Source organism: Pseudopipra pipra, chromosome 15 (assembly GCF_036250125.1).
Source record: "Pseudopipra pipra isolate bDixPip1 chromosome 15, bDixPip1.hap1, whole genome shotgun sequence".
Taxonomy (NCBI): Eukaryota; Metazoa; Chordata; class Aves; order Passeriformes; family Pipridae; genus Pseudopipra; species Pseudopipra pipra.
In genome coordinates, this window is record NC_087563.1 from 18,662,016 (window position 1) to 18,677,331 (window position 15,316).

The 15,316-nt window shown below is 41.6% G+C and overlaps 1 protein-coding gene across 5 annotated transcripts in view; it reads right to left on the reverse strand.

Moving 5' to 3' along the window:
* Nucleotides 1-15,316, reverse strand: part of GABRB2 (gamma-aminobutyric acid type A receptor subunit beta2) — a 116,263-nt gene that overhangs the window by 40,593 nt on the left and 60,354 nt on the right. For all 5 annotated transcript variants that reach the window (XM_064672303.1, XM_064672304.1, XM_064672302.1 and 2 more), the window contains one exon: nucleotides 9,521-9,603. In XM_064672303.1, coding sequence (XP_064528373.1) covers nucleotides 9,521-9,603 — 83 coding nt within the window. The remainder of the gene's footprint in view (nucleotides 1-9,520; nucleotides 9,604-15,316) is intronic.

The following is a 15,316-nucleotide window of genomic DNA, read 5'->3' on the forward strand; positions in this document are numbered from 1 at the left end:
GCCATCCCAGGCACTGGGAGAGCAGCAACCCTGAGCCCCAAAGAGGGGACACCCCCTCTGAGTGTGTGTCCCACGCAACAAGGACGTCTTCAGGTGAGAACATCCCGTCTGATACGAACTTCTGTAGCCTGTGACAGCTCTCCCTCTATGTTTATTTGCTCAGATTTTCAGGGGAGATGAGGACTCTGCACCTCTCTCAGCTGCATCAACCAGGACACCACACTGACTTCAGCTGTCCCCCGACAGGCCAAGTCAGAACCGTGAAGTTCCACGTGCACTGTAGGAAATAACAGCAACTTCCCAACAGATCCATCCTGCTGCAGACAGCTGCAGTGCAGGGACAGATCCTGAGACAACCAAGGGGCTCAAAATAGTCCAGGTTAAAGCACACAGAGCTCCACATCAGCTCATCTGCCCTTCTTTGAGTTTGTAAGAACAGATGTACACTATCTGCTAATTATCTTCCTCTGTGCAACTGATTCTGATATTTTGCTCAGATATTTTTACAGCACACTTTGATATTTTTATCGTGATTGGAAAAACAATTTAGATAAGGAACGATCTAACTAAAAGGCTTGCCTAGTCATCATTCTCATAATTATTTAGGGCTTACATTCATCCTTCCTTTGGAAGCAGTTTGTAATCTATTCTGAACAGCTCGCTAGGGATGACAGTGCTCGAGCTGAGAGCTGAGCTTACTCCTTCGAAGGTCACACGCTCTCGGCATAGCCAATATTCACAAGCAAATTTGGAAATTTGGAGATATATTTGTAACAACAGAATGACAGGCCTTCGATACAAGGTATTACCTCCTTCTTAACAGACTGAGTTCATTTTTGGCTGGTCAAGTGGCCTCATGTGTTGGCTCATGAACATGTGGAACCAACGATGGCATATTTTCAGTCCCAGCTGGAGCATCCCTAGTGAGCTTTGTTCTACCTTCTGGCTAAAATACTTGCCACAATCATCCAAATCCCTGAAGGAAAAAAGGATTTAGAAACAAAACAAATTCAAAAACAAAAGCACACAGAACAAGCAGCTGCTCTAGGCTGTCTAAATCCCTGTGTTTAAGGAAAACATGCTGCATTCCAAACCGCAGGATTTCTCCAGTAACAGCAAGTGAAACCACAAAATGGCTTTGTTCCTGTGGAACCTGACACCCTCCTCATCTCCAGAGCCACGGTAACACCACAGGATCATTCACAAGAACACTTCCCTGTGCCAAGAACCAAAGGTACAGGAGTGGCCAGAGGAGCCTGGCTCAGGGCAGGTGCTGGCTGATGCTCCAGCAGGGCACACAAGTGCCCCAGCCCTGGCAGAAAAGCTCATTTTCCAACTGCACATTTCATACCCAGAAAAAAAAGGGCTGCACTCCTCATGAAGCAGAAAAACCAGAAAAGCTGCTTAGAATACAGCATTGCTTTATGGAGTAGTATTCACAGGTACAGCAATACAAGAAAGCACTTGTTTAAAAAATCAGCTAAGGAACATTTTACTGTGTTTAACTGCCTACTTTTCTGCATCATCTTCATTACTATTCTATCTGTTAAACCAGTGAGTTTATCCAGTGAGGAATGAGCAAAAGCAAGACCATGGTTGATTCTATCTGACCACCAACACCACACTAGACAGGAGTTGTTCAGAAGACCCAAGCTCAAGTTTTAATCAGCCTGGAGAGCTCCCTGTAAAAGCAAACCAATTTAAGAAAGCAGGAAAACATGTGAAGATGCCTGTTCACATATGGCCATTAACACTACGAAAACCATCCTTAAATGATAATTACATCACTGCTTTTACAATTTGATGTTCTGCAAAACTACAGCCATACCATTTGTAACAGGTATATCGACCTCATTTATCAAATATCTTTTATTAAATTCCTTAAAATCAAAAGCAAGTTGGCATCCAGCCACAGAACAAAGTCTCCCTGAGTACAGTTTCAAGGCCAAGTAAGAGCTAGTACATATGTAAATATGTGCAAATAGGAGCTCACTGTTCAGTTACAAAAAGACTTATCTTCAAAAAAACGTGACTGGAAGTCTGTTCATGCCTCACTCAGCAGCACAAATCGACAGAAACACGCACAGTACAAATGCTACTTACATTTGCATCACTTTCAAGATCCCCATTCAAAATAAAGGGCTTTTTTTAAAGTATGATATTTTTAAATATATAATTTTGTATGTAAAAATAGAAAAATTGAAACACTGACAGGCATTTTGATCTCCCAGTCATCTTCTCTCAGAATTCTAAAATTTCCCATGTTTTGCTGTGTTCAGAATTCCTTTACACTCATAATGAAACACACAGATACAACAGTTAATAGCACCATTTTATTTTTTTAAGAATGCTACCATATTTAGCAGACACCTTGTAATTTTACAATGAAAGCAAGTTTCCCACAGCTATATAATAAATTCGACAGTAGTATCACCAGTACATGAGGAGTCATTGAAAGAGGAAAAAAAAAAGGAAAAAGGGGTGAAAAGAGGGAAATAGAGGGAAAAGGGGGAAAATAAAGAAGGGGAAAATAAGGAAAGGGAAAATAAGGAAGGGGAAAATAAGAATGGGAAAAGGGAAAAACTGAGAAGGCTCTGATGTACACAGCACACTACAGAGTAAAATGCATATTTTGGACATAGTGAGATAGAAGTTTTTCTGCCATCATGGAAAAATGTTAAACCCGCTGCTTTAACACCATCTTACCATAAATGAATAAAAATAGAGATAGTGAAAAGATAATTCTTCTTGGAGAGCAAGAGAACAGACTCTGATGTTGGTGTTACCAGAGAAAAATATCGTGCATTTACCTCTAACACTGTTGATCCTTCAAGACTTGCAGAAAGTTGTTGTTGAAACCTGAAAGGAAAATAATCCTCTAGTTACTACACGTGTACAGTGCCACCACCACCTGCTACAGCAACAAAAGTGACTTACAGCATAAACACAGTGCACTTGCAGCACTTTGATGCTCCCCAGCACATTCCTGGTAACTGCATGTGGAGAATGAAAAGGTCCTTGCCATGGATCCCATCCCTGGCACAGTAATTCTGACACAACAGAGTCACCAATGTCACTGTTTACATCACTCATTTTTGCTCTGCCAAGAAAAGAAGATAGAGAGGGACCACAGTAAAAAGAAAAAGAAGAATCTCCCCAAAACAGTGATAGATTGTGTGTTAGGAACAGGTTACAAAGGTCCAGACAAACCCCCCCCCCCCAAAGGAATAAAACATAATTCACAAGCAAAACTGTTCCTTACCAGCACTTCAGGATGGCTCAGGCTGCCAGTGCCACATCTTGGTCCTTGTAACACCAGCCCTCCAGAAGCACGTGCTGAGGAGCCCGAGTGCTGCAGGCTCTGGGCACCAACAAACTCCTGCTCCCTTGCAGTGCTCTGAGGTCACAGCTGAGCTCCCTCAGGACATTCAGCTGCCTGCTTTGCTTCTATGAAACTGGTTCTCACAGCAGCCCACAAGAGGTGTTTGCCTTGACTAGAGCTGTGTCTGCTGTTGAACAAATACTCACTTCTCATTCACTGTCAATTAACTGTTCAGGAAAACCAGCTGAAAGTGGGGATTTTACCAGGAAATTGTTGTGTGAGGTTATGCAGAACCCACACTCAAATAGTCATCTGTGACACATCAGTGAAGTGCCTGGATTCATTCAGTACTTGATTCCATCCCAGCAGTGGTTCCATCCCAGACCACCACTGTTCCAAGGTGTTATTTCAATGCTGCCCAGTCCCCTGGAGCACAGCACCAACACAGTGTCAGAGTGGAAAGGCTTGTTCCAGACACAGAGCTGAGCACTGCCTGCCATCAGCTCCTTGTTTGCTGTGTTCTGTTCCCCTGTCTCCATGTGAGATTATTGCCTGGGCTCAGGGAACAAATGGAACTCTGGCTGCAGAACACATCAGTCCCAGGATGACACAACCTGAACAATGGCAAATGCAAGCAGTGGTTGCTCTGCAGCTGGAGAGCAGGAATATGACACAGCACAAGTTCCAAAGCTGTTGCCTAAACAAATGTATTTCCAATATATTCCTGTAAACATGATATTCATATCTGTGTTCCATACACAAGAAAGACAACTTGTATGTTGTGCAGTCACAGAATAGAAGGAATTGCCTTTAAAATGTGTATAACAAGAAACATGTTACTGAGCCAAACATCACAATGAAAATTCTGAAATCATTATCCAGGGGGAAAGAACCCTTATTTTGAGACTTTTTAGACCTTAATAAGTGACTGAGAATGACAAAGTATTCAGAGACACTTCAGTGGGTGTGGTGGGAACAGGACCTGTGTATGAACGAGGAGAGATGGAACAGAGCACACCACACGAGATCACACCTGCAAGGAAAACCAGAGAGTTTAACTCCCAAACTGCCTCTGTCAAACAGCACTGCTTGCACAATGTAGTGATTTATTCACAGCATTCTCAGGATACTGTCACTCGGTTCCATGACTCACAGCTTCCATTTTACAACCCAGGCTGCACAGCACTCAGACTGTTTCAGATTAGTACCAGCACATACTTCTTCTGGGGCAGAGGCAGCAGGTCAGGACAGCAGAAACCACACACACAACGTGGCCCTTTCCACAAGTGCAATTCCACTTCTTCACCCTCAGGAGGGTCAGGCACTGGAGCCTCCAGAGGTTTCACACCCTCCATCCTTGGAGGTTTTCTAGACCAGAGTGGCCGAAGCTCTGAGTGACTTGGTGTGACCCCAGAGCTGGCCACGTTCTGAGCTGATTACAGACCTCCTGAGGTCTCTTCCATCCTGAATCATTCCTGAATATACCTTGAAATGTAAGCACACATTCATCTACTGAGTGACTTCTCTTTCCCCACATAAAAAGCAACACTGAAAACAACAGACCTAAATTATTATATAAGAAAAAAAGGGGCAAAACCAACCCCCAACTCTTTTATAAATACAACATAAATGATAAAGACTATAATCTTTATGATTTCTCTCAACCACTTAGACATCCCCTTCCTTTGTTCATCCACAAAGCATTTTTTGGAGGCTACTTAGGGGTAGTAACAGTATTACTGGTGTTTCATTTTTACTCAGAACAAATGTACATCATGAGAAAGTTTATCTAAGAGTGACAATTTTTCATACATAAAAGATCTCTTGGATTTCCATCCAAATAATTTTGGACAGTGTGTCAGATCCATACTGAATATTTTGAGTGGCATATGTATCAGGAATATTTCTAAAACTAGAACAGTTTTCTTGTGTAGACTGGCCCACCAATGCCATGTCCCAGCCAATTTGCAATGGCACTTTCTCACATCAATTATAGTGGTGTTAGACTGATACAAGAATTAGCCAGGGGATAATTCCCCAGCACTACCAGCAGTTTGATAACACTAAGGCTGAACTCTTTAAAAATTATTTACTATGTCATAAGCAACACTAACTCTGAAATCGACATTTAGACATAGCAAAATGGGACAGTATCCAATAACAGAAAGTAGCTTTTATTTTCTAAATACAGGTGGAATTTGATCAGTGTGAACTGCCAGTACCAAATATCACTGAGCAACTGAATCAAATTAACGTGTTTCACAAAGCTCTCATCATTAGAAATGCACAATATATTGATCAAAGCAATGAAAAGATTATAATTTTTAACTTTGCCAATGCTCCCACTAATTCAATTTCTACTGTGTTATTCCACCAAAGTAAAATGTTTTCCAAGCTTGTCTACTTGAAAAGCCAACCCTTCTTTAACCCAAATCTAATGTCATAATCAAAACAAAAGATTATTTCATGATTCCCTCTGGCTTCTACTTGCTGAAACAAAACCAATGAAACTGTTTTCCTGTTCAGTGATTGAAAATGCAGTATGTTGTATTTGAGCACCAGTAGGAAAAAGAAAACTTGCAGTTTGGGAAAAACAAAACTAAATCACTCAAACAAAAAACCCCACCCCGATGGAGAACAAAGATTCCTCTGTGGAACAGAGGCCCCTGAGGAGGGTTCAGCTCACGTTTCAGAGATGAAGCTCCAGTTCTCATTCTGGAAACTTGGACCAAATGGAGCAGTGTCAGGGACAGTGAGCCAAGTCCAGAGCACCCTGCAAGTCTGCCAACTGAGCTCCCTTCAGAGCAGGAGCCCCCTGGGCACTGTGACCCCTCCCCAGGCCCTGCTGGGAGGGATCTGCCAGAGGCTCTGCCCTGAGCCCAGTCTGGGCACTGCTGGTTTGGGAACAGGCCCCAACTGCTGGTCAAACTCAGCTGAATCCACAGTTTTATACAACCCAAAAGTTCATTTTCTTGTCCTTCCTCCTGAATGAATTCAGCATTAGCAGAACTGCTGGAGCTGCTGTTTTCAGTGGCCAAGTGCAAATCACAGCAGACTGACAACAGACTCAAACAACTGCCTTCCTGTTCCTACAGGTTTGGCACACTCATCATAAAAAAGTCATTCCTTAATGTATGTACTCTAATTTGATAACAAAGGACAATTACAGTTACCCAAGAAATCTATTTCTCCTTGCTGAAACATCCTGATGAGTAAAAGAGCATCTGAAGCCATATATAGGAGTGCTTACTTTTTAAATTCTAAAAGCTAATGTTTCCAGACAGATGCTTGTCTTGGGCTTTAAAATTATGGGTAAATAGTTAATAAACTAATTTTTAAGATAAAAGGCTCAACATTTTGACACTATTTCCTTGGGGAAGAGCCATAACATAAAGGGGGTTTGGCCATCAGCTACATCTTCATGGGTTTCTCAACTGAGTACTTTTTGCTTCTTTATACCCAAAAGACATCAGGAACAGACTATAATCTGATCAGTGGGTAAAATGTGAATCAACTATGTTTTGAATTCTCAAAAGGAAAACTAATTTATTTCCTTTAAAACAGTGAGACAGATGCTGGGGGGAAAAAGCATCTTAAAAAAGCATTTCCTATCTTAGGAAATAAAGTGACTGTAGGAACATATTTGAATTCTCTTCACAGGTGTGTGATCACTACAAGATAATCATGGTTTACATTGTCTTCTGAAGCAAAAGACCTGAGGTCAAGTGATTCCAGCACCTGATCAATATTACCATTTCATAAGAGCTGGAGCATGTTGAAGAAATTATTTCATTTTGAGAAAGGTAATAGAGTGCTTAAGGAACACGGTACCATGGAGAAGAAGGCATTGTGAGCTCTCAGTGCCACCTCCACCACTTACAGTGGCCTAAAAAAATATTTTTAAAAGAAGAACCAAACCATATGTGCACTGCAAGGAACATAATAAAAATAAACTACAGTCTCCCATCACACACTACACAGACCTAAGATATGTAACAATATTTCAGATGTCTCTTCAAACAGCACTTACAAATATTTCTTTTTCTTAAAGAAGTCACCAGTTACAAAGTATTCAAAAGGATACCAGACCTACAGAAAAACATTTGCCTCAAGTATGAGATGTTATAACACAGATCCTAAATAAAAAGTGAATTTACCTTGTAAAATCCATACCTTTTCAAAACAGGCCTGTAAAGTGCCAAACCATCAGCCTTCAACACGTTCACATGATTTCTTGGATATAAGATTATTAGAGTTTTTGTTACAAATATATTCTTTTTCTTTTGGAAGACATCTTTCTGCAGCATCAGAAAACCTTCCTGGACATGTCATTTTTTCCTCAAACCTTAGCAAATGAATTTGGTTCTTTCTGAATATGGACTCTTTGAACTGGGTCCTTTTTGTTTCCAATAATCTCTTGATAAAAGGCAGGGTCATCCATAATAAGAACAAATGTACTCTAGTTCAGACTGGCTATAAAAGACAAAATGCATTAGAAGTTTTAAAACCACGTGTTTTGTTTCTGTATCTTTATGATTCCATATATTCTCCATATTCAACTGCAGAATGATAAAAAAGGAAAGAAAAGGCACTTCAGTCTATATTGCCCGAATGGTCCGGGGCTGGTAAGCAGAGCTTAGATATTCCTATATTGGATTCCCTTTTAAATTTAACTCCAGGTTGCTTCAAAGGCTGAGTGTGTTGCAGAGCTCCTGTGGAATTCTCTCCTCATTTGCAAACAGTGCATCACCTTGTTTGTGCTCTGAGAGCTCCCAGGACGTGCTGCTGCAGGGATGTACTGAGACAGAATGAAAATCAGCAAACACTTCCCTCTTGCCTGCCTGCAGGGTGATACATTCTGGATGTGACTTGATTTCCAGCCTGAAAGCCTGACCAAAGCCCCCAGCTGGGGCTGTGTGTGTGTTCCCAAAACCTTCCCAGCACTGGTTCACTTGTACACAACCCACCCTGGTCCTGTGCATTGATGGGCTGAATTTCCCTCCTCTCTTCAACTACCCAGCAGAGTCACCTACCACTGGGATTATTTCAGCTCTTACTGAATCATCCTATCTGCACACTGAAGAGGAGTCAAGGAGTTCCTGTTCACTGCCACTGTGCATTATGCCACTGAAATTATACCTCTTCTCAACATACTTGAGATGAAATTACTGGGGACAAATAAAGAACAAAGGATCTGTCCCAAGAAGCCACACTAAAAGCTCACATTGCCAAAATGGACAGTGTGGCTACAGAGCCAGAATTCACCACTGTTTGCTAAACAATCTAAGTCCCTTCCCACCCTCAGTGCTGAATTGTCACAGAACCCACATTAGGACATCCAAACACTGATGATGAACAAGACATGCTCTGGAACAGGAGAAAGAAGTTCAGCTGTACCAAGTTCTTACCCACTGCAGCACAAATTATTATTATTTTGTACTTCAGTGCACACAGAAAACCCACGTAATAGTTCATAACACAGAATTTACTTTAAAAATACACATACTTGCCTACTGTATCTTAGAGTGTGACATTAATCTTCAGAGTGCTGATAATGATCTTAGAGTGTCAAGAAACACACTTGCAATACTGTCTTTATAAAAGGGATCATGAATTGGGTTTGCTCTGACAGATTTCCCTAAAGGATTTTTGGAGAAAAGAGAGGTTTTAATTCACAAATTTTATCTACACAGAAAGCTCAATAAAATGCCAGCCATTAAGCCAGTGTATATAAACAAACTGCCTTACATGTGTTCAAAGTTTAACTACAGCACAGTGGTTAGGGAAAAAAAAACACAAACCACCTATTTCAAGGACAGTTGTAACCTCCTGCCTTCATTTATAAATGGAAACAAGCTGCCACACAGTTCAGCAGTAAAGGAGGATAAAGAACTGATAATAATCCTTGTGCTCCTCACATGAACTCCAACAAGGCACTTGAATGAGACTTTTAAAGCTGTAAATTGTCCATCAAAACACAGAATAACTTTTGCTAATCCTGGTGCCACAAATTACTAATCCATCTGGAAAGCTATTTTTTTCTCATGTGTTTACAAGGATCTAAATGTCATCAGACAGGAAGACAACTGGGTTAGTAGCATGTTAAAAACCCCCAACAAAAGCTCAGAACCCCAACCCGACAGAAATAAAGGCTCGAAGCAGCGGCCCCGACTAAGGAGGATTTGCAGAAGTACTTACAGCTCTCAATCTCCAGCGTGCAGTTCTGCTCATCCAGGGGGTATCTGCGCAGGTCCATCATGCAGGCAGCTGTCGTGGTGATTCTGGGGGGGAACACAAGGGCCTGTTAACGTGTCCTGCTCCAAGCTGCCCTTGATCCCCCTCACTGACAGCACAAACCGTGTTTCTCCACAACTGCCCTCATGCCTGGCTCTGCTGGAACACCCCACTGCTGCTCACCTGGAAGCAGGGCTGTCCCAGGGGGGCCAGGCTGGGCACAGAGCTGGCCCTGGCACGAGGCTCTGCTGGGAGCCCAGCACAGCCTGGCCAGAGCAGGACAGAAAGGAGAGCACTGCACAGCCCAGTTTACAGGCTGGCTCGGAGCTGAAGGCTGACCAAATGAATCAGCTCCAACCAGAAATTCCCAAATGAGGAGGGCACACACCCCCAAAATGGGACCCAAGCTGGAGTGGATGAAGTGTCCATAGCAAACACCCCAAGAAGTGACAGGATCAGCAGCTGTGTCTTTGTCAGGTCTACATGACTTTGTGAGGTGGACTGAGAGACTGAGGGACTCAGCTGCCTTCTCAAAATCCTGTCCCCTCATGAGGGTTACTGGTCTTTCACAGTAAGTATTTAGAATATTCAATAACTGATTAAAAAACTTCTTGTACATTCTTTGTTCTCACAAAACAACTTCAGAGAACTCTCTCATTTGATGGACGTCATACTTTCTCCTTAAATACCTAAGAAATGTTCATTAGAGGCAGAAAACTACAGCTGCCTGCTAAAATTGACTCCAAATTTACTTCAGCAGTTGTTTTTGTGAGGCACTTAAAAATCTTCATTAGTACCCTTACTGTCCTATCCAACAATGCTTTACTGTCATCTCCAGGAAAAAAAATCCCTGTATATTCCTTCAAATAAAAGAGAACAAAAGCAGGGGCAAGTTATTCCTACAAACACTGTCCTGCCTCTTGTCAATCTGGACAAGATCTCTTCATGTTACATTTTGACCATTCCCAGATACTAGGCTCTCCAAGAGAAGGGAACCTTTTGGCACTGAGTTCTTTCTTCATTCAGTGTAGGGACACTCACAGAACTGCTTTGGAAAATACAATGTTTTCAACTGGTGTGGGTCACCACACATGCTTCAAAAGAAAGCTTCCTGGGCTGGACAAAAGCAAGGGAAAAAGAACTTTGGCTCCACTCAGCGAAAGCCTCCCAGCTTTTACCAAAAGCAGCCTGCAGAGGAATACATGTTTGTTGACAGCAAATGGAGCAAACAGCAGCATATACTGTATGTAAAGACAACCTCTGGCAGTTCATACTTGGTTCCTTATTTTTAAATTTAGAGGAAAATCTAAGGAATTGCCCAGTTCCAGTATCAGTGTAAGACTGATTATTTTTGGGAAAACTTCAAGAAAGGCGCAGGGAGACCAGAAAAAAATTACAGCTCATGTTTTTTGTTTGATTATGGGGGTTTGGGGGGAGGTTTGTTATTTTGTTTTCCTCAGTATTTCTATATCTATGTCTATGTTACAGTCAGGAACTTCAGAAGAATTTCAGTAGTTCACAGAGGAAAAGGCAGGAGCCCAGATTTACACCCAACACTTAAACACACACAAGAATCGTGGTCAGTACCAACCTGGTTCACTGCTAACTCTTCTAACAGCTGTCTCTGCACTAAACATTTCCCACCAGAGTGCACCAGATGTGGGGCTTCCCCCCAGAGCCAAGGCCCTGTCCTGGCCACCCCCAGCACAGTGCCTGTGTGACTGATGGGAGCAGAGCACCCCCAGCTCTCACACAGCTGCTGAAGTGTTTTGGGGCAGCAAATGCCACAAACGAGGCTGAGGGCTGCAGACAGGGAGGATAAAACCTCTGCAGGGAACATGATGAAATCATTACAAGAGACAGTGCCTCACCTCACCAGAAAGCAGAGAAAAAAGGGGCATGGTAATGGAAATGGTTGGTAAAGCAGAGTTTGAATCAAGCCAAAATGATATATTTAATTCAACTTGCTTGTTCATTCTTATCCATAATACAAATCCATTGAAATAAAATGTCTGTCATTTCCTCTCCTAGTACATCTCTCATATTTTTACCCTTCTCACAGTTATGGTAAAGTAGAAGAAGTTCTCTTTCATCTTTATAATTACTTAAACAACAAAACTACCTTTTGATAATTCGTAGTGGTTTGCAATTCATGGTGAATAAATAAATCAAATTACTAAAGCAAGAGCATGCAAGAATTGCCAGCTCAGAAGACTTTTAAAGGCAGGACACCTGACCCAAACCTTTTCAGACAGTTCATTACAGCAGTTGGGAGCACTGGAAACAGGCCTAAAGCCTCTTCCCCAGAGCAGAGATACTTCAATTTTCATAAAAGGACTGAAAATACTTGTTATACAGCCTGGACTAGTGTAAAAAATATAATATTGTACTTTGCATAATGTAACCTTGAGAAGAAACACTGAAAAAGTGAAAGCTTTTAAAAACCAACGCTGTGAGTGGAGGCACTGCAGGCACTGGGGATGAACAGAACAGCACCCAGAGAACAAACACCAGCACTGCCTCACACTCATCTCCATCTGCTGTTAGAGGAAGAGACAGTTATGATATTTGTGATATTTATGATTCCTACAGTGAAAACGAGTCTTCATCTTCCTCTTCCGTGCTCTGTATTTTGAATGGAGACTGATTACAAAGCACACAAAAAGCAAACCCTGAAGCACCACTAAACTGACTAAATGAAGGATTATGGAGACCTAAAGAAAACTTCGTGTGTCCAAACAGGCAAAGAAACCTGCACCACAACTGACTTGCAAGGAAAGTTTGCTGTCAATAACTCAAAATAATTCTTATAAACTATTATTTCTGAGAAAGCTGAAAATCTGCTCATCTCCAAACCTTCGGGGAGGTTCTACAATTCAAATAAGAACTGGAAATTGGCACTGCTCCTTTCACAGGCCCAATGTGAAGGCCATAAAGAACTTTTTTTAAAAAACACTTCCAAACTTAAAGAGTGATGCAGAAATTAATACCCATATTATAATACCATCCCAGAAGTGTTAGTAGTTCTTATTTTTTAGTGCTATGGAGGGACAGTTTTTCAAAATCCTACACATTTTGATTTTCTGACAAGTTCAAGTGGGATTTGAAATTCAAAATAGCAACTTAAACAGTTCTGACATCACTAGTGAAGAAAAAACAGCACTGGAGGACAGGAGAGCAATGCCAATGACACGTGGAGATGGACAGGATCCAACTCCCTCTTGGAGCTGCAGAGGCTCTGCAGCTGTGGAGAATAAGCAGAACAGAAACTTCTCTGTGCCCTGGAAGGCAGCAGCCCTGCCCTGTAATTCCAGGATTACAGACACTGCAGAAATGCTGAGCAAGAAGGTGACAACTTCAGAGGGCTCTTCTGAGGGACTGTGAGAACCTTCCAACACCCCTTTTGCTGCAGCCCTGACAGATCGGGGGCCTGTGGAGTCAGAGACTGAACTGAAGCCCAGGAAAATAAACAGACTGATTCTTTCTTTAAATATTTGTAGGTACATCCTGTTGAAAGCAGCCTGAGGTTCTGCCTCAGCTTTGGGTACCTGAGGGCAGAGACCCCCCACAAGCAACACCAGGAGCAACCCAAAGAGCTCCCAAGATAACCACAGACTGGATCTCCTTATCAAGGCTTTATAAGAATCCTCTGCTCACACTGACTGGGAGTCAGAACTCTCTGCATTATTCACTGAAATCATGTACTGCAGCTCAACCCACTGTTCACCTCTGCTTCTTGGAAAAAGTCCTTCTGCAGACAGCTGGAAACCATCTGTGACAGCAGCAGAACCAGCTGCAAACACAGGGAAATTCTGGGAACAAAACTTCAGTGTGATAAGTCTCTCTCCCGGGCAATACTGCATTTAGACACATGTCAAGGTTGTTAGACATACCAACAAATCTACTTTTAAATTAAAATAGATTTCTTGCTAATTAGAGAGTTCCCAGAACTTTTCCTCCTCCTGCTTATTCACAGAAAAGCTTCCCTTGTGTGATCATAGTTTGAGAGTTAGCTATAACAAATGATAAAAAATAGTGACATTTCTACAAGTTCAACATCAAGTCTAAACATTCAGCTATTGACTACTATAATCTTTCAACTGTAAACAGCATAGAGAGTTTCTCAAAGTAGCTTTACAGGAAAAGAAGAACAGTTTTATTGAGGCTGATGTCTCTGTTTGAGATGAAATGATATGCACATGCTACCCAGAACCTGTAACATGCTCTCTCCTACCACCACTTCCCAACATTTCTGGAGTATTCCAACCCAAGTGCCAGGAGCTCATTTTCCTGACTCCATTAGGAGCTCATTATGTAATGACAGGCAGATATCTCCCCTTGTCTCTGTGCTGTGCAATCCTTGACCAGCCAGGTGCTCTCTGCAAGCACTCAGTGCATTTGTTAAAGCCAAAAGGTACAGCCAGAGCACAAGGTAAGAATGTGAAGGATGTGATACTAAAGCATTTGCCAGTTGTAACACAAGACAGGAAAAGCCAGTAGCTGCTAAACCCCAGTGAGTCCCCAGGAACTGCAGCCTCAGTGAGCTGTGCTGGTACTGCTGGGAAAAGCAGCACAGCAGATTTTTAAGAGGAAACTAAACCCCACGTGCCTCTGATCTTCCTGGGGAAGAAGCTCTGCATTTCCCTGCTGCTGGACAGCCTGTTTGGCCATGTGCATCCCCGCAGGGAAGAGTCATGGAAAAATGGAGAATTTGGCTATTATTTCCTGGGAAAAGAATTCTGACTCAAAAGAACCACAATTTTCTGCACATTTCCATGCAATGTGCCCAATTTCCTGCTGTACTGCCATATAAGTACCTTTCTTTAAGTGAGATAGCATTTCCTACTATCCTATCCCTGTGTCTAAAACTCAGTCATAACATCATGTTCATAATTTAAACCCCTGCAAAAAGCACACATCACTCTGCAGTAAAACCTTCTGCTACAATAAACTCTGCTTTAGACTGAATTTATTCAAAACCTTTCTCTGAAGTAATATGTTCTCCTCTGGAAAATAACACCCACATAACATGGCAGAAGAGCTCAGAGGAGCACTTCACAGTTTTAATATTTTATTGCTGCGAAATGTATCCTTGTCTTTCAGCATTCACTTCACTTCTCCCTTTCTACAGAAATAAATAAAAGGCAGAATGCTAAAACACTGCAGGACTTACAGAAAATGAAACCATATGAGCACGATGAGTAGTATGAAACAAGCATCCTTGGTATGAAGACCTAGTACATCTCCACTTACACAGAGTTCACAGTCCTTTTGCTTTATTAACCATCACTGGAAACGCAAAAGTTTTATTTTCAAATATTTTGCAAAACACATTTCTTATTCTAGTTGTGAAAACTGCATGTCTACTTTACTTAGATAATATCAGCATTGAAGTAAAAAGTGAATTATTTCCCCTTCTTTCTCTTAAAATTTTATAATGTTACCACCCAGATTATGTTGCATAAAATAAATCATATTTAGAAAATATCTTTAATTCAGTTGTTCTGATATTACATCACATTAAATACAGACTCTCTCTAACTATTGAAGAGAGCTAGAACTTTCTAAGGAGACACATAAATTTGGTGGCTTTTTAATCAATTCTCAGTGCCAAAAATAACCAGTGCTGAGTTCTAATGAGCACCTGGACTGTAAACATACCCTACATGAACAGTTTTTATTCCAGGACCATAAAGATACAATGCTTAATTAATTAACTGAAAAGCCAGGGGAAAAAAGGAATCTCTTCTCCAAAGAATA